The 23,290-nt window shown below is 44.9% G+C and overlaps 1 protein-coding gene across 1 annotated transcript in view; it reads right to left on the reverse strand.

The window, feature by feature from the left end:
* HOMER2 (homer scaffold protein 2) overlaps nucleotides 1-23,290 on the reverse strand; it is an 86,481-nt gene that overhangs the window by 34,548 nt on the left and 28,643 nt on the right. The window contains exon 2 of the mRNA XM_065871304.1: nucleotides 4,533-4,689. Coding sequence (XP_065727376.1) covers nucleotides 4,533-4,689 — 157 coding nt within the window. The remainder of the gene's footprint in view (nucleotides 1-4,532; nucleotides 4,690-23,290) is intronic.

Genomic DNA, 23,290 nt, shown 5'->3' on the forward strand with positions numbered 1-23,290 from the left:
GATAAGATCCCACATGCCTCATGGCCAAGAAACCAAAACATAAAACAGAAGCGATATTGTAACAAATTCAATAAAGACTTTAAAAATGGTCCACATCAATGAAGTGAGAGAGTGGCATGACATTTACACACCACCAAACAAATGTAAAATAGATAGCTAGTGGGAAGCAGCCACATAGCACAGGGAGACCAGCTCAGTGCTTTGTGACCACCTAGAGGGGTGGGATAGGGAGGGTGGGAGGGAGACGCAAGAGGGAGGATATATGCGGATATATGTATATGTATAGCTGATTCACTTTGTTATACAGCAGAAACTAACACACCATTGTAAAGCAATTATACTCCAATTAAGATGTTTAAAAAAAAAAGTCCACATCAAAAAACAAAAACCAAACAATGACCAAAAAAAAAAAAGAGGAAACTATACTGATGGGTGGAGGAGGGGACCCTGACTGTGTTCTTGAAAGCAATTTCACATTCCCAGACAAAACACCAAACAAGTCTGAGTTTCAGAGGCTTATATCCTCCAAACCATCGTGATTAGGCAGAACACAGCGGGTACTGCTAAATATCTGTAGAATGGATGACCTCTAAGGTCTCTTCCAATATAGGCTTCTGTGATCCTATAAATAACTGAGAACCCAGGGCAGGGGAGGCATCCAGAGCACCCGGGAGAAACACCTGCTCCAGGCAGGTCTTGTCCACAGGTGCAGGCAAGGCAATTCCTCATAAGGATGGCAATGATTAACTCAGTCTGTAAGGAGTGCCAAGAGCACAATGAAACCAAGTGCTGCGGCGGCTCAACTCACAAATGCTCTGGAAATGGAGTCGGCTGTTCCGCACAAAAACTCACCATCAGTCGCACGGCTGTTGGTTACGGCTGTTGGTTGCGGCTGTCGGTGATGTGATGGCTCACATCAGCGCTCTGGGAAGCTGGGAGACGGGATGTGCCCTCATGTGGCTCCCATCTGTCCATGCACAGGGCTGACCCTGGGTGACATTCTGAGTTTTTGGTCCTGGTTCCCTCTTGGCGGTGATCCTACTCTTGCCCGCTGTCCCACTGCGGACACGGCACACCTCCTGCAAGGATGTGGCCAGGCCTGACCTCGTCACCCACCCATGTCTACGGCGTGGCCCACTCTAGCTCGATGCTGAGACTCCAAAGATGGGCCAGGCCCGTTCCTCAAAGAGCACAGTCTCCTGGTAGCGCCCCCCCCCCACAGACATGGATCCACAGAACCCCCAGGCAATGCTGGAGCTACGCACCACAGTATTCCCACCCACGTATGTCTTGAGCAGCAGCTGCGACTGACACATGAAATACTTTCCCTGGAAGAAGGAAGAAAAGGTCTGCACACAGATTTTTCCTACGATGAGCAGCACCAAAGGCTCTCAGGGGAAGGAGAGGGCTTCCCCGCATCCTTCCCCAAGTAGGGCACGACCAACGCTCGGACGGGAAGAGGAGCTTGCTACGCCTGGTGTGGAACGACAGCTGCTGAAGCTGCTGGCTGCACCTCCTCCCTTCACGGGGGGCCCATGCTCTGTGGGCTGCCCGCGGTTGACTCAGCGGCTGAGTCCACTGTGGTCTTTGCTCACAACCACCTCCAAGTCCCTTCCACACCAGCGACCTGTTCCTGAAGCACATCTACTTCATTTGGGAGGGGCAGAGCAGGCTTCCCCTTCCAGACCGCAGCAGCCTCCCGCCTTGGGAGGGAAGCTGGCCCGGAAGCACCAAGCAGAAGATGTGACATGGCCAGGCCAGGAGAGAGAGGCAGGACCGGGGGTCCTAGAACTGCCCAAGGTCAGAGGTGTAGCCAAGACACCACCCCAAAGGCTAAAAGCATCTGACCATCTGTCATCTTAGTTCCTTTAACATTTGGAATCAAAGGCCTAAAACCAAGTGGGGTTGTCTCAACATGGTGGAACGCAAGGATGAGGATCCAGGGGCAGGGGTGGGATGCAGAGGGGCAGCGGACGAGAGCCCTGGGACAGCGCAGCACTGGCATCAGGTCAGCAGACTGCGCCCTACTCCAGCCCCTAGGGAGGAAGGAGACCCATCTGGATTATTGGGGCAGGGCAGAAGCTGGGGCTGGGGGGATCAGGAACTCAGCCGTGGGTGGGGAGGAGGAAGGTGCAGAAGACCGGGCAGTGTCAAGAGCTGCTACCACTCTGGGGAAATCACCATCCGGAGGTCTTTCTCCATGTCTCACCTGACCTGCGGAGCAGCTGGAGGCACGGGACCTGACCTGGACCTGGCCTGTTGGTTTTGCACATTGTCGCTGAGCAGCTCCAGGCAAGGTACAGCTGAGCTGAGGAGGCCTGGGGACCACTGTCTGGTATTCTGTGCTCCAGTTCTCAGGGCAGGACAGTTGCCACCCACCCGTGGCCCCAAGTGCCAGGCACAGGCACTAAACAACTAAGGCTGGTCCCTACCCACTCCCCTGGGCCTTATGCTCTGTCGCAGGACACTCCCTTTTGCAGAACAAGGCCCCATCACAGTGCCTGTGCCCCGCTAGTAAGGCAGGAACTCCGGGTGGGCTCCTGGAATGCCAGGTGGTGTGGCGCTTAGGAGGCGTGGCCAGAGGGCCGCGGGCTCCACTGCTGGATTCCAGCGGCACCCCACAGCCTGGGTTCCCAATTCCCACTCTTTAAGTGACTCCGTAACTTGAAGGATCCCCCGCACTGAGCCAGAACTAGCTCTATTCTTCAGCCGGGGGATAGCCCACCCTCCTCCACCCACCTGATTTCTCAGAGCTGGCTCGTTTGGCTCGGACCCCACCACTGTCACAGCCTTCAGGAGCTGCAGACCCGTACAACGCAGTGGCTGACACACTGACAAATTACTCAAAGCCCAGCTAATAGGACTAAAGCGCTTTCTCTACAAAAGTGCATTTTATCTGTATTTAAATACAGATAAAATGCACTTTATCTGTATTTAAGCCCACTGTGTCCTGGGATAACTCAACTGACAAAAGTGCAAACCCATCTCAAGGGATAGCAGATGAACTCACAGAATCTACAGATAAAAGAAAGCAAGTCAGCTTGATTCACCACTGCTAGCAGAACATCCTGGCAAGAGCTGAGAAGATTCCAGCTCAAAAGCACAGAGAAGGAAAGTGGTAATACAACCGCCATATCACCATGTCTCCCAGAAGAAAAGAAATAATAAAGGCATCTTTCAGATAGTCAATCCTCAAACACAAGGTGCCTACCTACTATGCGCCAGGCACTTCTACAATTCCTAAGCGCTCATCAGAACCCTGGTCAGTGGAGGCTTCCCGTGCCTCCTGCTCTGTGGTTCTGGGGTTGTGGAGGGAGAAGCCCACAGCCAGGCCCCATTCTACTACCCAGCCCTGACCCAACTCCCCAGGAACGCTGACCTAGAGGCAGATTGCAGACGAGAGGAGGCCAGTCAGAAGGCTACTGCAACAGTCTGAGCAAGACTGTACCAGGACAAGAGTTATGGCCTTGAAACAAAGCATTAGGTATAAACGTGAGACACTTCAAAGACAGATTCATTTTACCAACTAAAAAGGGAATGACTGTGCTTTTCCATTTCCTTCTTTCTTTCCTTCCTCCCTCCCTCCCTTCCTCCCTCCCTTCCTTCCTTCCAGCAACAAGTGACTGGGAAGTGAAAATGGAGAGGTGGTTTAGAGGGCAAATAGGGGAATTCAGCTTCAGATACACTGAATTTCAGGTGACAGCAGATTATCCATGTAAAAATGTCCATCAGGATGAACACAGATTAAAGACAGAAAAGAAACTATAAAGCATCAAGTCTACTTTTTTTTTCTTTTGTAAACTTGGTGATACATCTACTGATAATCCTTCTTTATTCTGCTCCCATCATAATGTGGCAAAAATATTGAGGAAGACAGCAGCATAATGAAAACACCAGAAAAAAAGTATCTCAAGAAATACTCCAAAACCATTTAACGAAATTCAACTCCCATGCCTAATAACACCAAAACCCGACTAGTTACAATACCCAATGCTGTCGGGGGTGCAACAAACTGGCATTCTCATACATGCTGGAAGACAGAACTCTTCGGAAAGCCATTTGGTAATAACCATCAAGAGCCATAAAGCGCTAATATCTTGACCTATAACATTACTTCCATAAATCTATCCTAAGGAAATATCCAAAAGGCAATAGGCATGATGACCAAATGGGGTTATCTGTTTCATGAAGATGCTCATTATCTATAATAGTAAAAAAATTGGAAGCCACTTCAGTATCTAACCATAAGGGGAGAGATTAAGGACATTATAGGTCCTTGGTGGAATTATTAAAACAGCATTAAAATGCTAGTTATGAAGACAGTGTGCTAACAGGGAAATTTTTTTTAATTGGCCATAATTTTAAATGAAAAAAGAAAAAAAGCGGGATCTGTGATTATAAAGACATGATAACAATAACATCTCTGTTAAGGTGGCAGGTTTTGGGGTGCACCCTTTTCCCTCCACTTTTCAAATGTATCGTATTGCTTTTCATGAAAATAAGTGACTTCAAGTGAGCCGGCGAGATGGTACCTTGGCTCCATCCACACTGATGATCCGATAGCTGTTCCTTGTGACATCGTAGAAGTAGGAGACTGTGACGGCCTGCTTGCTCGCAGGCACCCAATTCTTCTTGGTGTTGGGGTCGATCTGGAAAACGTGGGCTCGGGTGGTGAAGATGGGCTGTTCTCTGCAAGAGGAGAGATGGGCCAATGAGTTGATGGAACTTTATGTATAATTTATGATTTCTAAGCCACCTAAGATTTTAATCATTTATGGAGAAAGATACTTACGCCTGAGAACAATTAAAATAAGAAAAGGGAAGAGAGGAGAAAAACAGAGACACCAGCAGGAGTAGTTACTGAAACCCAACACCCTGAAGCTGCGGGGCAATTGGCCTAATGAGAAATTTGCTTAAAAGGCAACTCCCAATCCAAGAACATGGTGTATCTCTCCATCTATTTGTATCATCTTTAATTTCTTTCATCAGTGTCTTGTAATTTTCTGCATACAGGTCTTTTGTCTCCTTAGGTAGGTTTATTCCTAGATATTTTATTCTTTTTGTTGCAATGGTAAATGGGAGTGTTTTCTTAATTTCACTTTCAGATTTTTCATCATTAGTGTATAGGAATGCCAGAGATTTCTGCGCATTAATTTTGTATCCTGCTACTTTACCAAATTCATTGATTAACTCTAGTAGTTTTCTGGTAGCATCTTTAGGATTCTCTGTGTATAGTATCATGTCATCAGCAAACAGTGACAGCTTTACTTCTTCTTTTCCGATTTGGATTCCTTTTACCATAATTCAAAAAGAGTCATGTACCAAAATGTTCATTGCAGCTCTATTTACAATAGCCAGGACATGGAAGCAACCTAAGTGTCTACTGACAGATGAACGGATAAAGAAGATGTGGCACCTATATACAATGGAATATTACTCAGTCATAAAAAGAAACAAAATTGAGTTATTTGTAGTGAGGTGGATGGACCTAGAGTCTGTAATACAGAGTGAAGTAAGTCAGAAGGAGAAAAACAAATACCATATGCTAACACATATATATGGAATCTAAGAAAAAAAAAAAAGGTCATGAAGAACCTAGGGGTAAGACGGGAATAAAGACACAGACCTACTAGAGAATGGACTTGAGGATATGGGGAGGGGGAAGAGTGAGCTGTGACAAAGTGAGAGAGTGGCATGGACATATATACACTACCAAGTGTAAAACACATAGCTAGTGGGAAGCAGCCGCATAGCACAGGGAGATCAGCTTGGTGGTTTGTGACCACCTAGAGGGGTGGGATAGGGAGGGTGGGAGGGAGGGAGACGCAAGAGGGAAGAGATATGGGAACATATGTATATGTATAACTGATTCACTTTGTTATAAAGCAGAAACTAACACACCACTGTAAAGCAATTATAATCCAATAAAGATGTTAAAAAAAAAAAAAGAAGGCAACTCGCGGTGCAGTGTTTTTGCATCTCCGTCAAGTGTCCTATTCTTTTTCTGACATCCTGTTGGCATTTTTAGGATTTTGCAACAAATTCACTGGGGAGTGGGGAGGATTACGCAACAGTTTTAGGATTTTGCAAACCATTTGTGACATCATATTATATTTCTACTAAATATTTCTCAGATTTGCAGCATTTTATGAATGATGCATTCATTTATAACTGACTGAGCCTTAAAGTTTTATGTTTCCAACTTATAAATCTTTGGGTTTTATCAAATCTCTCTCTTTTGTTATTCTTGCCTCTGTATTGTTGTTGCTTTTTCACTCACATGCCTGTAAATTCTTCATGCAATTATTAACCGAATTAGCACAGTATCTATGTTTCTTTCTGTTGAGTGAGGAATTAATTAGATCTTGACAATAAGCACTAATAAGGCAGGTGGATAAAAATTGTAATGGATTTCACTGCATTTCATATTTTAAGGTATCTACTTCACAGAGTAACACAAAATAAATCATAGACTCATTACAAAATATGACTTTTTTAAATATAATTATTTTTGAAGAAAGGGTCTTCAGGCAAACTGGCTCGCAAATCCTTTTAAGTGGTCCAAAATAAGACAAAATGGGTAGGGGGAAGCCAGCAGGATGTAAAAATAATCCCATCATTCATAAAATACTATAGATTTAATAAGCACTTATTAGAGGTATAAAATTAAATCAAAATCAGAAAAATTAAATTTTTTTAATCCTCATAATTTCAAAGAGATGACATAAAAGGATACCCAAGCGGAAACAAAAAATAAAATCAAAAGGAAAGGTGAATTTTAAGTGTTCCCGTCTCTCGATGGAGTGGTTTTAGGTAAAGCTGTCTTTCAACCCATCCTGGCTATAGAAGGCTCATTAAAGAGAGAAACTTTTTCCTAGAAAAGAAAATACTATTTATTTGAGCCTCATGCAAGGAATACTGAATAACACCATGAATACTGGCATTAACCATCAATTGTGGATGTAGATAAATGCAGAAACTTTTTCATGACTATTTCTCTGAATCAATAAAAGCCAAGGACATGCTCTTCCTGCTACCTCAATGCAGCTGTTTCTAGAATCCAGCCTTCCAGACGGACACAGCCCAGCATTCCTAGCCCCCTGAAGCTTCCCTTCTAGGTCCCAGGAGCTGGGCAAGAGCCTCTGGGGTGTGGATCACTAGGCCGTTTGTCTTCCCTCAACAGTGACCAAGTTCACCCACCCACTCAATTCTAAATCAACACCCTTCCAGCCGCAGGGTGACAGCTGTAGAAACAAAAGGAATATTCTCACTGTAATTTCCTGCATCTGTTGTCGAGAGGGGCCAGCCCGTGGGGGAACGTGTGTGCCTGTGAATACCAGCCCTCCTAATCAATCCACGTGGGGAAGCCTGACATCTGCATCCCCCAGCTGTGGTACTGCAGCCCTGGCACCATGTTTTGCTAATCATCCAAGTACAGCACCATAAAAGAAAGCACTTGCTCACATGGAATTCTTCTGCATATTTAAGAGGAGGGAGCAATTGAAAGGGCAAGAATACAGAAGAGGTTTTTAAAAGAACCGAATTATGCAATGTGTACAAATATTGAATCATTACGTAGTGCACTTGAAACAAAATAATGTTAATATGTCAATTATACCTCAATTTAAAAAAGAGAATTGAATTATGCTAAAATCTCTGCCTCTCTTTTACAGAGCGCTACGAGCTGGGCAGGGACCCATGGTCACCCAGGAGCCCTCCCAGGGTAAGCAGCCAGACTTTCGGTTCTTCCCTTGTGTCCTCCACACCGAGGAAGAGGGACTGGGTCTAGATTTTAGGACCTTTAGACCAGTGTTTCCTAAACCTCTGAGAGGAATTAGCTGGGGCATTTAGTAAAAATACAAATTCCTGCGCCCCAATCTATCCCGGCAGGAACCTGGCTGTCCAGGGATGGGGCCTGGGTAGCTCTATTTTTAACAAGAGCTACAGGTGATTCTTATCCTCTAGGAAGCTGGGGAGATACTCACATTAGACATTATCAGACACTCTAGAAATAATGGAAGAAGTCACCCCTACAGCTGTCATCTCTCCTCCAGAATGATGGAAACGACTCCAAGACATCCTTCCACAGCGTGAAGGGGACAACAGAGGGACAGAGAACAGGATCTTTGGGTGCAAAGGCTGGGGGGAGGGGCATGGAGAGGCAGAGGTGCTCTGGTCAGGACAGACAGCAGCCTGTGGTGGTCAAGCAGCGACCTTCTGAAAGTGCTCTGTGTGCCTGAGGCCTACAGGAGCGAGAGAATAAGGAAAGCAAGGTGGAGAGGGACGCTGGGGGAGGGACAGGGAGACAAGAGAAGCTGGTAGAGATTTCTGACCACGGATAAGCCAAAGCCACAAGTCATCTGCTTGGCATGATTCAGGTCAAGGTGAGCATGCAGACAAGAAGGACCCCATCTCCAAATCTGTCCACTCAGCTCTGTGGATGGAGTGACACCATGGCGGGACCCCAACCAGAAATGCAAGGATGTTGGGAGACATGGTTGGTTCAGCTGGCCATACCCTCAGTGGCTGCAGCCCTGGTCCCGCGGTCACGCCTCTGAAGGGGAAGTGGCTGCTCCAGCGTGGAGACAGCATAGTGACCCAGGAAGGGAGACCCACAGACCCCATGCTGAGGATGGGCACTATGGGAAGAGCCACAGCCCTTCTGAGGTCAAAGACCTGTGATCCTCAGGCCTGGGGACCTGGAGGCCAGCTTGACACAGCTTTGAGTCCAGAAAACTACCCACAGTACTGGGATTTCCATGTGAATAACCAAGTCCTTGGCCACTGGAGAGTTCTATTTTATTCTTCTAAAATTCAAAAATCGAATGGTATTTAAAGAAAAAGAAAAAAAGGGGGGGATGGAAAGAAAAGCCAGTTAATATTTAGCTGATATTTAGTTTAAAGCCAACTAATATTTACTGAGTATTTACCATCTGCCAGGCTTCACATATGAGCTCTCATTTAAGATCCCAATGATCCTATGGGGATCCAGGTGGGGAAACGGGGCTCAGAGAGGCCAAGGACCTTGGCCTTGTGTTATACAGTTAGTAAGTGGCAGATCTGAGCTTTGAAGTCAGTTCTAAGTGACACAGACAACACCCCCCCTTAGCCATTATACTCTCTTCCTAAAGTAATACCTGTCTGTAGTAGGCAGTTCTGATGTGACTCCTGTGATCCCCTGTGTAATCCCCTCCCTGTGAGCATGGGTGGGACCTTTGACTTGCTTTTAACCAACAGAATATGGTGAAGGTGACAGGAGGTCACTTTGAGCAAGTGACAGAGGACTGTGACTTCTGTCTTGCTAGCAGACTCCCCTGACTGACTCTCTTGCTGGCTTTGCTGAAGCAAGTTGCCATGTTGGGGAGGACGATCCCACAGCAACTCCAGCCAGAGAGGGTGACCTTCAGCCAGAGAAGAACGGAGGCCCTTAGTCCAATATCCTTGAGGAACTGAAATTCTGCCAACAACTGCTTAGAAGCTTATCTGTCCACACTCGAGCCTTCAGATGAGACCCCACTCCCGGCTGACACCTCGATGACACCTCCTAAGAGACCCTGAAGCAGAGGACCTAGCTAAGCCATTCCCAGGCTCCTGACTCACAGAAATGTGTTTTTTTGTTTGTTTTTGTTTTTCTGTGAGTAGGAATCAGGTCTCCTATTTTTTTATTAACAGTTTTTCAATAGATAATATGTGAACATGGTACAAAATTTCGATGACACCAAAGGGCATACAGTGAAAGGCACAGCTCTCTCCTGTCTCTATGCCTTCAGTTCTCTCCAAAGGAAACACTTATGTAGTTTTTGAATATATCTTTCTAGATGTACTTTATAAATATCTACTGGCACTTATGGGAAGTGCTTGAAGTAACCTACCTTTGTCTCTGAAATCTTGGCCTTCAGCCTGCTTTCAAACTCATTGCCTATAAATTCCCTTTCAGGTCATAACCACTCTGCTTTCAAAACCAGGTAAAGGCAATGCAGATATATTTTATCCTTTTTTTTATTGCCAAAAGGGGTTATAATGATGAGAGCAGACCCACATATTTTGATTTAGACTACAGCCCTCTAACCCGTTAATTCTTTGTTTCAACAATTGTCCAGGATATACACAGAAATGTGTTTTAAGCTACTAAATTTGTAGCACTTGATTACACAGTGATAGGTAACTAACATATTGACCTTCACAGAAAATTTACTGCACCCCAAGCAGACTGTATATGTTCTCAGAGGGTTAAAACCCTCTGGACAGAGCTGTGAGTGGGCAGCATTCTCCCCGTAGAAAACTGAAGGTCACAGGGTGATTTCACGCAACGTGGACAGCAAATCTTTACATCTTTATGAGCAAAATCAGAGAACAAACCTCACCACAAAATACAGAAAAGCAGACCCCAACTCTGAAAGAGCACCTTGCCCTACCTGAGAAACTAAAAGAGCTGGAACTAGGACACAGAAGTCAGTTCCTGGAAGTGTGCAAATCAGTATAAATAGAAAAATTCAAGAGAAGCAGAACTTTCCAAGCCAAGAGGCCACCTTTCCTCCCCAGCAGGGAAAAGCTGAAGAGAGTGTGTATCAGAGAACAGAAATTACCTTCATATCCAATTTTATTCTCCTTTCTTTGGTGTTTGATGCTTAGGGAGTATATTTCAAATATACTCCCATTCCTTCTTCAGTGCTTTAAATAGAAAGCAGATGTTTCCGGATGGCAGAACGTTTCTTTAGGCAGACAATAACAACCTACTGTTCCCTTGCATAGTCTTTTTAGAGCTGAATAAACACCAATTGTTGCTCATTGAACACATTTTGGAACCTGACAGTAATTGTCCCCAAGAATAATTAAGACACTGTGAAACAGACATATGCCTGGAATATGAAAAACACTCGGCAGACAGACCACTCCCCCTTTGAACGATTTCTGGCTCCATGTGAAATGATTCTGAAAAGAACTGGCATGACTACTTTTTGCAGAAAAAATAAAATAAAAATGATATTTTAATTTATTATAATCCCTCACTTGCAATGTTCACCAGGCTTTTCCTGACAGGAACCTGTAAAACCTCATGGTTCTTATTATTCCTGCTTCTACCTGCTTTGAATTAAAACAAACCATTCAGACATTACCTTACAGACATTTAAACATGTTTCAGAGTCTCAGAGGATGCCCTAATGAGCTTACCTGGCTTGACTCTTGAATCCTTCCGCACATCATTCATACAGCACCAAGAGAAAGGTGCAGCCCCAAGCTCGATGGGCATGGCACTGCCCACCCGGCTTCAAAGACCTTCCCTGGCTCTATGCCCCATAGGACCAGCTCCAAGTGCATCAGAATGATCCACAGACCCCTGAGCACCTGTCCCTGTCCCCTCACCAGACAGGCTCTGCTGCTTTTCGGCTAGCACTTCCAAAGCACCTGCATTTTCACAAGACCATGCACATGCCCTTCACTGGGGCTAAAATATCCTTCACCCTTGACTCGCCAGAAAGGCTCTCCCCCTAGTCCTTTGAGTTCTACCATAGCATCTTTTCTTCTTTTTTTTTTTTTTAACTTGGGCAAGGTAGTTATCTTTCTCTCTCTCTCTTTTTTTTCTTTTTTAATATTTATTTATTTGGCTGTGCCAGTTCTTAGTTGCAGCACGTGGGATCTTCACTGCCTCAGACAGGATCTTTAGTTGCAGGGTGCTTGATCTTTTAGTTGCGGCATGTGGGATCTAGTTCCCTGACCAGGGATCAAACCCAGGCCCCCTGCATTGGGACCACGGAGTCTTAGCCACTGGACCACCAGGGAAGTCCCCTACCATAGCATCTTGAGACGTCTAATTTGTGCTCTCAGGATACAGGCCCTGGACTGAGCACCTGTCACGAGGGAACAGAAGCATAGGCTCATCAGGCTCTCAGCCCTCATTCTAGATGCTCAACAGGCCCCTAGTTGGCAGGGTCAAATCCCTGAGCCCAGGAAAAAGATCTGGGGGGAAAAGGAGATAATAGACAAAAGGTTTAGCACAATTCTTTCATGCAAAGAATCTGCCAAACTCACAAGTATATTGTAGTTCTACTTTCACACAAAATCCCCATAATAAAGTTACCATTATTTGCAGATAATAGTATCACACATCTAGAACACCTAAGAAAATCAACTGAAAAAGTGAATAGGAATAATGAAATCCAGTAAGGTGACTAGGTACAAAATTACTAATAAAAAAATAACATCAATAGCCTTTCTATATATACAAACAACCAGAGAGACAATATAATAGATTTTAAAAGATCCCATCTAGAGTAGCAGCCAAAAAGATACAATTTCTAGGAATCAATTTAAAAAGTAAGCAAGATCTGTACAGAAAAAGTAAAGATAACTTCTCAGGCATACAAAAGAAAACTTTAATAAATAAGACATCCTGCTCTTAAATGAGAAAATTAATATACGCAGATGTCAATTACCCCTGAATACATACATACATTTAACAAAATACAAATATCAACGGAATTATTTTTAGAACTAGACAGGGTTATTCATGTGGAAAACTTAACATGAGAGGACAGCCAAGAAAATTCTGAAGATGAAGAGCAATGAGGAGGTTTAGCCATAATGTAGGCAGATATTGAAATGTATTACTATAAAGTTACAGCAAATGAAATGAAGAGCTATGAGCAAAGAAATAGACAGACTAATGGAACAGACAGAATCTAGAAGCAGAAGTCCAAGGAATTAAGTATATGATGTAGGCAGTATTACCCATCAGTGGGGACACAGAAACCATTCCATAAACCCTGTTAGAGCAATGGACCAGCAACTCCCTGGGGAAAACCTGCACCTGCTGGACCTTAGCCAGAAGTCCATCTCCTTGTCTGGTCTGAGCCCCCTGAAGGGGGTCACAGCAGACCCATTCTATTGAAGTGATTTCCATCTGTCCCAAAACTGCCCAGATTAACAAAGCTGATAAGTGAGAGATATCACATAAGTCACATTTGTCACAAATCTTCTTACTCCACTGACTAGGGATTCCCTTTTTGGGTCACATTTACATCACGGAACAGAATGAGGAAAGTACCCCTGATGAACACTGACAGGCTTTCTTGATGACACTACCTTTATCATAGAGGGCTTGACAGTTTTTCAGGAGCTCTCAACCCACGTTCTCCTGCGGGTCTCCTGTGATGTGGGTTTGCCTAAGTTCTGGGACTGGTTCACAGGCTGAGGGCTGCCCCAGAGGGCCCATGAGGTCCACTGCCATGTGCTTTGGAAAAGGGTCCGTACTCTCCAAAAGGGGTGGTGGGCCCAGAGCAGTGGGTGAGGATCCCAGTGGTCGGGAAGGGGAGAGGCAGAATTTCAGAAAAGCAAATCTGTGATGGAAGGCAAGTATTTGTATGGGGTGGGTGAGGGGCTTCTCTGAGGATGCAGGATAGGTAAACATATGATGGGAAGATGAGACCAAGGACGGGATCAAGGAAGAAAATAAAACTCACCAGCAACACTGCAAGACCATCTCGTGTTCAAACAGCACCCTTCTACTCCGGCACAGAAATTCCTCCCCCTCCTCCAAACGTCCCCCTCTACCCCCGGCCCAGAGTCCAGCAAATCTTCTGGGTTTAGCACGTGAGGGGAAAATGACTCTGCAGACATGAGAGGTGTGCTCAGAGACTGGCAAGTGCTATTTGTGGCTACAGGAGTGGGTGGCAAGAGATGAGGCCTGGGGACTTCCCATGGCTAAGACTCCATGCTCCCAATGCAGGGGTCCCAGGTTTGATCCCTGGTCGGGGAACCAGATACCACATGCCCGACGCAACTAAGAGTCTGCATGTCACAACTGAAAGATCCTGCATGCCGCAACAAAGACCTGGTGCAGCCTAAATAAATAGGTTTAAAAGAAGAGATGAGGTCTGAGAGTGGGCTGAAGCCAGATAGCCATGGATTCTGAATGACACGCTAAGGAAACTGGTCTTTATCTTGGGGGCCACCGTCCCCAACTGTGCTCAGTGGAAAATTTATGTCAAAGCTATTTTCTCTTCCAAATACAGTCTAAGAAATATATATGTAGGAAAAATGTTAAATGCACTTGGATAGTTGTTCTCATAATTATGGGATATCATCATTAAGAGATTGTGTTCTCTATCCAAGACTGCTGGGTCACGGGTGATGCACCAATGCCCGTCTTTTGAGTTGCACATGGGCGTGTCACCTGCACTTACAAACCAGCCACCGAATCAACAGGCACCTTCTATGCATGATATTTCATCTATGGAAGGTATCCTAGGATTTCAACATACATTTGTGATTTTACTCTATATGTGGTATATTGAACATTTATACTAAAAAAAGTCATTCCACCTGAATCTATGTGATAAATGGGAGTTTTAAAACAAAAAGCAGAGTTTTATGATTCACCTGCTATGAACACCAAAAGCCAAGAACCAGAAAACATCCAAGTGATGATTTCTAAAGTCAGGTGGCAAGCAGCCAAGTCATAACGATTAATGATTCCTGGGACAGCTAATTCAAGAGAGTGCAAAATATTGCCGAAGGAGCAGTTTGCGTTCTTCCTTTTGCTGTAACACATCTGTGCACACAGATTTTCCTGTTACACTGCAATGCAAACAGAATATAGAAGACTTTATTCTGCGTCTGCTATGAGGGTATGACTTGGCAACATCATTCCTAATTAAGCAGATATGATTTTCTTATAAGACTGGAAAAATAATGTTCTCAATTTTAAATGTTGAGGGCTTTTGTATTCATCTACAGTAAACATAAAATGCGGGGAATGGGTAGTGACTGGTAACAGGTTCTGGGTTTCCTTGAGGAGGGAAAAATGTTCTAAAATTAGACTGTGTTGATGATTGTACAAGCTCTGAATATAGTAAAAAGAAATCAATGAATTGTATATTTTATATAAGTAAACTGTACGGTGCATGAGTTTTATCTCAGTAAAGCTGGGTTTTTTTAAAGATCAAGTGTAGAAAAGGATAAGAGGGAAAAAGACCCAAGTTTTCTGGCTTGGGCAGTTGAGAGGAAATGTGAGTCATGATGAGTGGACCTTGCCTGTGGACCATCTGGAAGAGAAGTTGGAAAGTAAATGGGGGACTTCCCCGGTGGTCCAGCGGTTAAGATTCCACGCTCCCAATGCAGGGGGCCCGGGTTCGATCCCTGGTCAGGGAACTAGATCCCGCATGCCGCAACTAGAGATCCCGAGTGCCGCAACTAAGACCCGGCATAGCCAAATAAATAAATAAATTTTTTTTTTTTAATTTTTATTTTTTTTGCGGTATGCGGGCCTCTCACTGTTGTGGCCTCTCCCATTGTGGAGCACAGGCTCCGGACGCGCAGGCTCAGCGGCCATGACTCACGGGCCCAGCCGCTCCGCGGCATGTGGGATCTTCCCGAACCGGGGCACGAACCCGTGTCCCCTGCATCGGCAGGCAGACTCTCAACCACTGCGCCACCAGGGAAGCCCAATATTTAAAAAAAAAAAAAAAAAAAAGAAGGCAAATGGGACCTCTTTTCAGGGTGACTCTTCAAGGTTAGAAGACTAGACTGGGGAACCCACTGCAGCAGCTGAGCAGAAATCACAGGTGGATGAAACCACTCAGGGTGAGTACACAGGGAGAGAGGAGGAGAGGGACAACTCAGCTGGGGGACACCTAGGACAGGGGCAGGAAGAGGACCCATCCTTAGAGATGAAGTACAGAGGTCAGGAAAGCAGCAGGGGAGCCAGGAAAGCACAGCGGAGCTCAAGAGTCCTCAGGGTCATTCAGGCTGACAGAGCTTTCCAAAAATCCAGTTGGCTTCATATCATATTGGAAGCCACCATGTAGCCCAACCTTTATCGGGAAAGGAAAACAAAGTGGTGGACATATGAAATATATACCAAAACGACTTAACAGCCCTTATTTCGCATCAGGAACATAACAGGGTTTGGTTTTACTTCTAGTTCCTTTCTTGGCTCTTTTCACCTGTCAGAGACAAAGCTGAAGAAGAGGAGGGCGGCTCCACAAAATCGTGCTGCTTCTCTTTGTTGAGAGTAAGCGGGAGGCGGGGGGGGGACGGGGGGGGACTTCCTTGGTGGTGCAGTAGTTAAGAGTCTGCCTGCCAATGTGGGGGACATGGGTTCGAGCCCTGATCCGGGAAGATCCCACATGCCACAGAGCAACTAAGCCCGTGCGCCACAACCACTGAGCCTGTGCTCTAGAGCCCGCGAGCCACAACTAATGAAGCCCACACGCCTGGAGCCCGCGCTCTGCAACAAGAGAGGCCACCGCAATGAGAAGCCCGAGCACCGTAACGAAGAGTAGCCCCCGCTCGCCACAACTAGAGAAAGCCCGCGCGCAGCAACAAAGACCCAACGCAGCCAAAAAATAAATAATAAACTTATAAATAAATTTATTTTAAAAAAAAAAGAGTAACAGGGAGACTAGTTCAGACTGTGGAACAGTACATGCTCCCTAGGAGGACCTGATCATCTGTGTGACCTTGGCCAAGTCACTTCCCTCAACATTAACAGAACCACCTCAAGGGACTGTTTAGATTAAATGTGATAATATATGCAAAGTGCTTTCTTTCTTTCCTTTTTTTTTTTTTTTTTAACGTTTTGGCCACACTGCACAGCATGTGGGATCTTAGTTCCCTGACCAGGGATTGAACCCGCGCCCCCTGCATTGGAAGCACTGAGTCTTAACCACTGGACTGCCAGGGAGGTCCTGCAAAGTGCTTTTTTGTTAGTAATAGCAGCCAGTTAAAGGAATATTATGATAATATATTAATTACACACGTGAGACATCACTTCAGGGAAGACAATCCCCTTTTCCACCTTAGACAGCTCAATATGCCCAAAGAGACCTAGCTCTCTCTCCCTGTTATCATCAGCAAATTAAACAAAAGAGAATCTTCAAAAAGAATAACTGTGCACTTTCACAACTGAAAAAAAAATTTTATAGCTTAAAAAATTTAGAAGCCTGGGATTTATTTTTTCCTTTACTGGCAAATTAGTACTAACTATGGCAAACTGGTTTTGTGGTTCATTTTTGTCTTTTGGGTTCCTGGGTAGCAGCAAGGGGGATCCTAGTACCAGTTCTAGAAACCAACTGCGGTTAAGTATATAGCTTACCACTCTGAATTTGGGTTCAGGGGGGAAAAGCTCTTTTTGTTTTCCTAGGAACTCTCCTGTAAAATTAGAATTGCATGGTGTGAAGAGGCTGGTAACTTGCCAAGTCAATTGCAAAAGATGTAAAATACAAAACCAAAGGTGCAGACATACCTCAAAAAAGCATTTGTGATGTATTCATTTGCACTATCAGTTGGTCTCTCAGGCTAATAGATATTTTATGTGTGTATTATAATACAAAATTTTCTACAAAAATAGGTGGCAAGTATAGAGTCACCAGATTTGGTGTGCGCGCACACAGACACACACACACATATACGCAAATACAGAACTGGCGAAATTTAAATTTCATGGATAATTTTAAAATTATTTTCATTGCGCTATAATTCAGATATCATAAAACTCACCCTTTTAAAGTGTACAGTTCAGTGGTTTTCAGTTTACTTACAGCATTGTACAGCCATCACCACTATTTAATTTCAGAGCATTTTCGTCACCCCCAAAACCCCATTCATACTCATTAGCAGTCACTCCATTCTCCCCACCTCCAGCCCCAGGCAACCCCTGATCTACCTTCTGTCTCTAGGGATTTGCCTGTTCTGGACATTTCATATACATGGAATCACAGTATGTGGCTTTCTGTGTCTGGCTTTTTTCACTGAGCACAATGTTTTCAAGGTTTATCCCTCATGTAGCATATATCAGTACTTCATTCCTTTTTATGGCTGAATATTAATCCATTGTATGGATATACTACATTTTGTCTCTCCATTCACTAGTTGATGGACACTTGTACTGTTTCCACCTTTTGGCTATTATTATCAATAATGCTGCTACGAATATCTGTGTACTAGATTTATGTGGCCACGTGTTTTCTTGGCTCTTGCGTTTATACCTAGGAGTGAAAACAGTCATATGGTAACTCTATGCTTAGCTTTCTGAGGAACTGCCAGGCTTATTTCCAAAGAGGCTACACCATTCTGCATATCCACCAGCACTGTCTGAGAATTCCAACGTGCCTGCATCCCTTCCAGAACTTATTATTGTCTGTCTTTTTTATTACAGCCCTCCCAGTGGGCATGAAGTAGAGGCTAACAGATACCTAACACATCTCTAGGGGGACAATGGTGTACTTGATGAAGGTGACCTACACCCTAGGTAGACAGACAGAGTGTGTGCCCACTCTGGGCCTCCACTGTCTTACTTGGGTTGTTGCTATCCCAGGGAGGAACCCACCTCACACTAGGCTGCCTATTTCAGGGTCTCTTATGAACAGGAGAATTTTTTTAATGCTTTTAGAAATATTGATAACAGAAAACGGAGGTTTCGAGAGAGGCAAGGAAGGAGTTCCGTAAATACTGAAGCAAAGGGTTTTTAGGTAAGGCAACCTTGGGAGATACAAGCAAAGCTGTAGATTGTGGACAGGTCATATCTCAAAGACTAGGAAGATGTTCTCGTGGGCTCTGCCATTCTCCCCTTGTCTGGAGTGGCCTGGACAGAGTTGAAACTCAGCATCCCTGCGGGCTGCGGAGAGGTGGTTATGGAAGTCCCCAGTGCCTCAAGAGCATGTCTACTGTTCTTGCTTTGCTTCCAAGCTACTCTGACCACCTCACAGAGGCTTGAGCTACAAGAAGAGAGCTCTGGATCCTTCCAGAACTTCTCTTGTGCAGCTGGAAGCCCCTTGGCTGCTTCCGGACAGTGGTGCCTGCTGGTAGAGACTGAGAGTCTGACTGAGAGTCTACCTACAGCCCAGATCACCCCGCCTTCCTGCCCCCTTGTCTTGGCCACTGTCTTTGCTTCTGTGCCCAACAGCAGCTCTCTCTCAGGCTACCTTCTTTAAAAAGCTACAGAAACCACTGCTTAGAAGAGTAAACTACGACAGGCAGACGGTAGGTTACACAGTCAAGCTCTACATGCCTTAGGGAACGGTTCTTGTCCCAGTCCCCCTGCCTGAATCCTTTTCTCTAGACTCCCAGGTCCAGGTTCCCTGCATGGCAGAGTCCCTCAGCCTGGGGAGCCTCAGGTGCCATCTCTTCTGGTCATTTATTCAAAAAGTGTGCTAAGACTGTGGGAAACAGTTGGCAGTTCCTCAAAAAGTTCAACACAGAATTACCGTATGATCCAGCTATTCCATTTCTAGGTATATACCCCCAAAGAACTGAAATCCGGGGCTCAAACAGATACTCGTACACTAATCTTCATAGCTGCGTTATTCACAATGGCCAAAAGGTAGAAACAACCCAAATGTCCACCGACAGATGGATGGATAAACAAAATGGGTTACATACATATAATGGAATATACTATTCAGACGTAAAAAGGAATGAACTTTTGACATATACCACAACACAGATGAACCCTGAAAATATGCTGCTAAATGAAATAAGCCAGACACAAAAGGACAAATACTATATGATCCCACTTATATGAATCAAACAGCCGAATGCATAGAGACCGAGAGTAGAATGATGATTACCAGGGGTTGGGGGCTGGCGAGAATGGGGCGTTACTGCTTAACGAGTACAGAGCCTCTGTTTGGGACGATGAAGAAGGTCTGGAGAGGGGCAGCAGTAACAGGCTCACGACACGGTGAACGTTCTACGTGCGACTGAACTGCAAACACACTTAGAAGTGGTTAAAATGCTAAACTTTGGGATTTCCCTGGCAGCCCAGTGGTTAAGACTCCGAGCTTCCACCACAGGGGGCGAGGGTCAGGGAGCTAAGATCCCACAAGCTGCGTGGCGCGGCCAAAAGTAAATAAATAAAATTTTTTTAATGCTAAACTTTACATTATGCATATTTTCCAACAACAGTGGCAGAGTGTGCTGGGATGGAGCAGGCCTCAGGAGGACGGGGCAGGGAAGAGCAACCCTGAAGAACAACAGCTCAAACGCAGCAGAGGGAAAACTGCAAACAGTGTGCATTGAAAGGGCAGGTGGAGCAGAGGTGGGCAAGCTGGGCAAGCTGGGCAAGCTGGGCAAGCGGGAGGGAAGCCAGGGAAGACGGCCAACACCAAGCCCGGGAGCTCAAAGCTTCAAGGAGGGAGCTGTCCAGAGCCTCTAGCGGCTCCGAGGATGCTGAAGACTGCAGAGAGCACAGTGACACAAAAGTGTCCACAGCACTTGACAGCAAGTTGCACCTTCTCAGTAGAAAAGAACTGTGAACTAAAACAATGAGAGGTTTTTCAGCATCAAACTGCAAAGACTAAAAAAAACAAAAACAAAAACAAAAACCACTTGCCTGCTGAAAAAGTTCTGGAGATGGATGGCAGTGATGATTGTACAACAATGTGAAAGCACTTAATGCCAGTGAAGTGCACACTTAAAAATGGTCAAGATGGTACATCAGGGACTTCCCTGGTGGTCCAGTGGTTAAGACTTCACCTTCCAATGTGGGGGGTGCAGGTTCAATCCCTGGTCAGGGAGCTAAGATCCCACATGCCTCGTGGCCAAAAAACCAAAATAAAAAAAAAAAAAAAGATGGTACATATGTTGTGTACATTTTACCGCAATTAAAAAAAAAAAGATTAAAAAAAAATCCAGCCTGCTAGAGTGGAACGCATCTGTCTCTTTTACACTACTAATGGGGTATGACCGGGAGAGCTCTCTGGGAGGCAATTTATTGAATCAGTAATAAATTGATTAAAACTGCATTCTCCTGGGACTTCCCTGGCGGTCCAGTGATTAAGACTCCGCGCTTCCACTGCAGGCAGCATGGGTTCAATCCCTGGTGGGAGAACTAAGATCCCACATGCTGCATGCGGCCAAAAAAAAATGCGTTCTCCTGAAGCCAACAACTCCACTTTTTTTTTTTTTAACTTCTTTATTGGAGCATAATTACTTTACAATGGTGTGTTAGTTTCTGCTTTATAACAAAGTGAATCGGCTATACATATACATACATCCCCATATCCCCTCCCTCTTGCATCTCCCTCCCACCCTCCCTATCCCACCCCTCTCGGTGGTCACAAAGCACCGAGCTGATCTCCCTGTGCTATGCGGCTGCTTCCCACTAGCTATCTATTTTACGTTTGGTAGTGTACGTATGTCCATGCCACTCTCTCACTTCGTCCCAGCTTACCCTCCCCCTCCCCGGGTCCTCAAGTCCATTCTCTACGTCTGCATCTTTATTCCTGTCCTGCCCCTAGGTTCTTCAGAACCATTTTTTTTAGATTCCATATATATGTGTTAGCATACGGTATTTGTTCTTCTCTTTCTGACTTACTTCACTCTGTATGACAGACTCTAGGTCCATCCACCTCACTACAAATAACTCAATTTCGAACAACTCCACTTCTAGGAACCTATTCAAGGGCGATAAATGAGGACGTGCAAAGTTATGAGGGCAAAAGGACAGTCACTGAAGAGCTGTTTATGACACACACCTCCCCTGACAAACATACAATCCTTGTGAATAACCTAAATGCTCCAAAGTGAGGGACTGTTTAAATCAAGCACAATATACCCATGCAAGACATACCACTTAGCCTTTAAAACTTGTAGTGCTTACTAACATGGAAAGATGTTCTTTTTTCCTTTACCCATCATGATTTATTCTTTACTTCATTAAATTATCATTCAATGCTTTACATCCAGAAGTTACTGAATAAGGAGGCCAACAGGTGTTGCTGAGTACAGTCTGTGTCCCCTTTCCTTCTGAACAGAACCAGCTAGGACTTGAAGGGCTTCAGTGTCACTCAAAATCTCTTCTTCAAAGAAAACAAAACAAACAAGAACTCATAGGTTCCAGAGTTCCAACAAAAGCTCACCAACACTAGGACTATAGATGCTACTAAGGACGTATAGTATTAAAATGAAAAGAGCTTACAAAAAAGCATCCTACCAAGATCTCATTCTTATAAATACGCATACTAATAAAAATATATATTAACTTAGCAAATATCTACTCCACAGCTCCATAGGAGAGCTATGCTGACCACTGGGAATACCCCAGAACAAGACCACCACGGCCTCTGCCTCAGAATCCAGGGAGCTCTGGAGCTACCTGTGTGTGCATGAGGAAGACCAGGGAATGGTGACGACAGAGCTGGGGTTTTCTCTGGCAAAGGGAGAAATGAGGGTTATTGAATGTGTGCGAGGTGAAGACAGTGAGCCTTGCTACAACCTGAAATTGTGTCTGGGCAAGAGAGAGGCCGGTGTCGCTGGCTTCCCAACCTAGAGGTCAAGTGTAGAACCACCTGGACCAAATAAGACAGGTGTGAGAGGACCCCAAACACCACGGTTGACAGAGGGAGAGGGGTAGGTGCTCTGAAGAACTTTATACAGGGACTTCCCGGGCGGTCCAGTGGTTAAGACTCCATGCTTCCACCACGGGGGTTACGGGTTCAGTCCCTGGTCAGGAAACTAAGATCTCCCATGCCGCGCAGCCAAAAAAAAGAAAAAGAAAAGAAAAGAAAAAAGCACGGTGCCAAGAGTTAACATTATATTGTATACTTACCATTTTGCAAAGATCTTCTGTTAAGTGTTCTTATGTCACACACACATATAATAAGCAAGAAGGGCGGGAGGAAGCTTTTGGAGGGAATGGATTTGTTTATGGCATAGATTGTGGTGATAGTTTCGCAGGTGTGTTCTCATCTCCAAACTCATTAAGTTGTGTACATCAAATATGTACAGCTTTTTGTATGCCATTTATACCTCAGTAAACTGTTTTTTCTTAAAAAGTTTAGCTAGCAAGGGAACAGAAATGACAGAAGCTGGATAGGGACTTGGCACCAACAGAACTGAGACCCAAGGTGCCCTCTAAGTGCACAGGAGCTGGGCTGGATATCTCCAAACCACGGACTGCCCTGGAAAGAGCCAGAACCCTCATTTTCAGTGGTTGTTTGGGCTTGTTTCTAACTCACAGTTAATCCACTGGTTTCCAACCTACTGACCAAGAAGTGGCCACTCATCATTCATATCTTCCCTGTGGACCGCACTGATTGAAAGATTTTGACCTTCCAGGCAGTATTTATGAAAGAATAATTTGTTTTCTCACTTCTTTATGACTGAAGTCATGTATAACGTCCAAATAGCTTTCTAATCAGCAGGATTTCACCAAGGTGGCCTCAAGAATTGATAGGATTCCAGCCAAAAAGGAAGGTATGTTAGTTACCTGCCCAAGCAGCCTAAAGCAGAACAACTGCCCTTTGTCTTGGGGAAATAATAAAATAGCCTGGACACCGGTTCCTACCCT

Source organism: Phocoena phocoena, chromosome 2 (genome assembly GCF_963924675.1).
Source record: "Phocoena phocoena chromosome 2, mPhoPho1.1, whole genome shotgun sequence".
NCBI classification, from domain to species: Eukaryota; Metazoa; Chordata; class Mammalia; order Artiodactyla; family Phocoenidae; genus Phocoena; species Phocoena phocoena.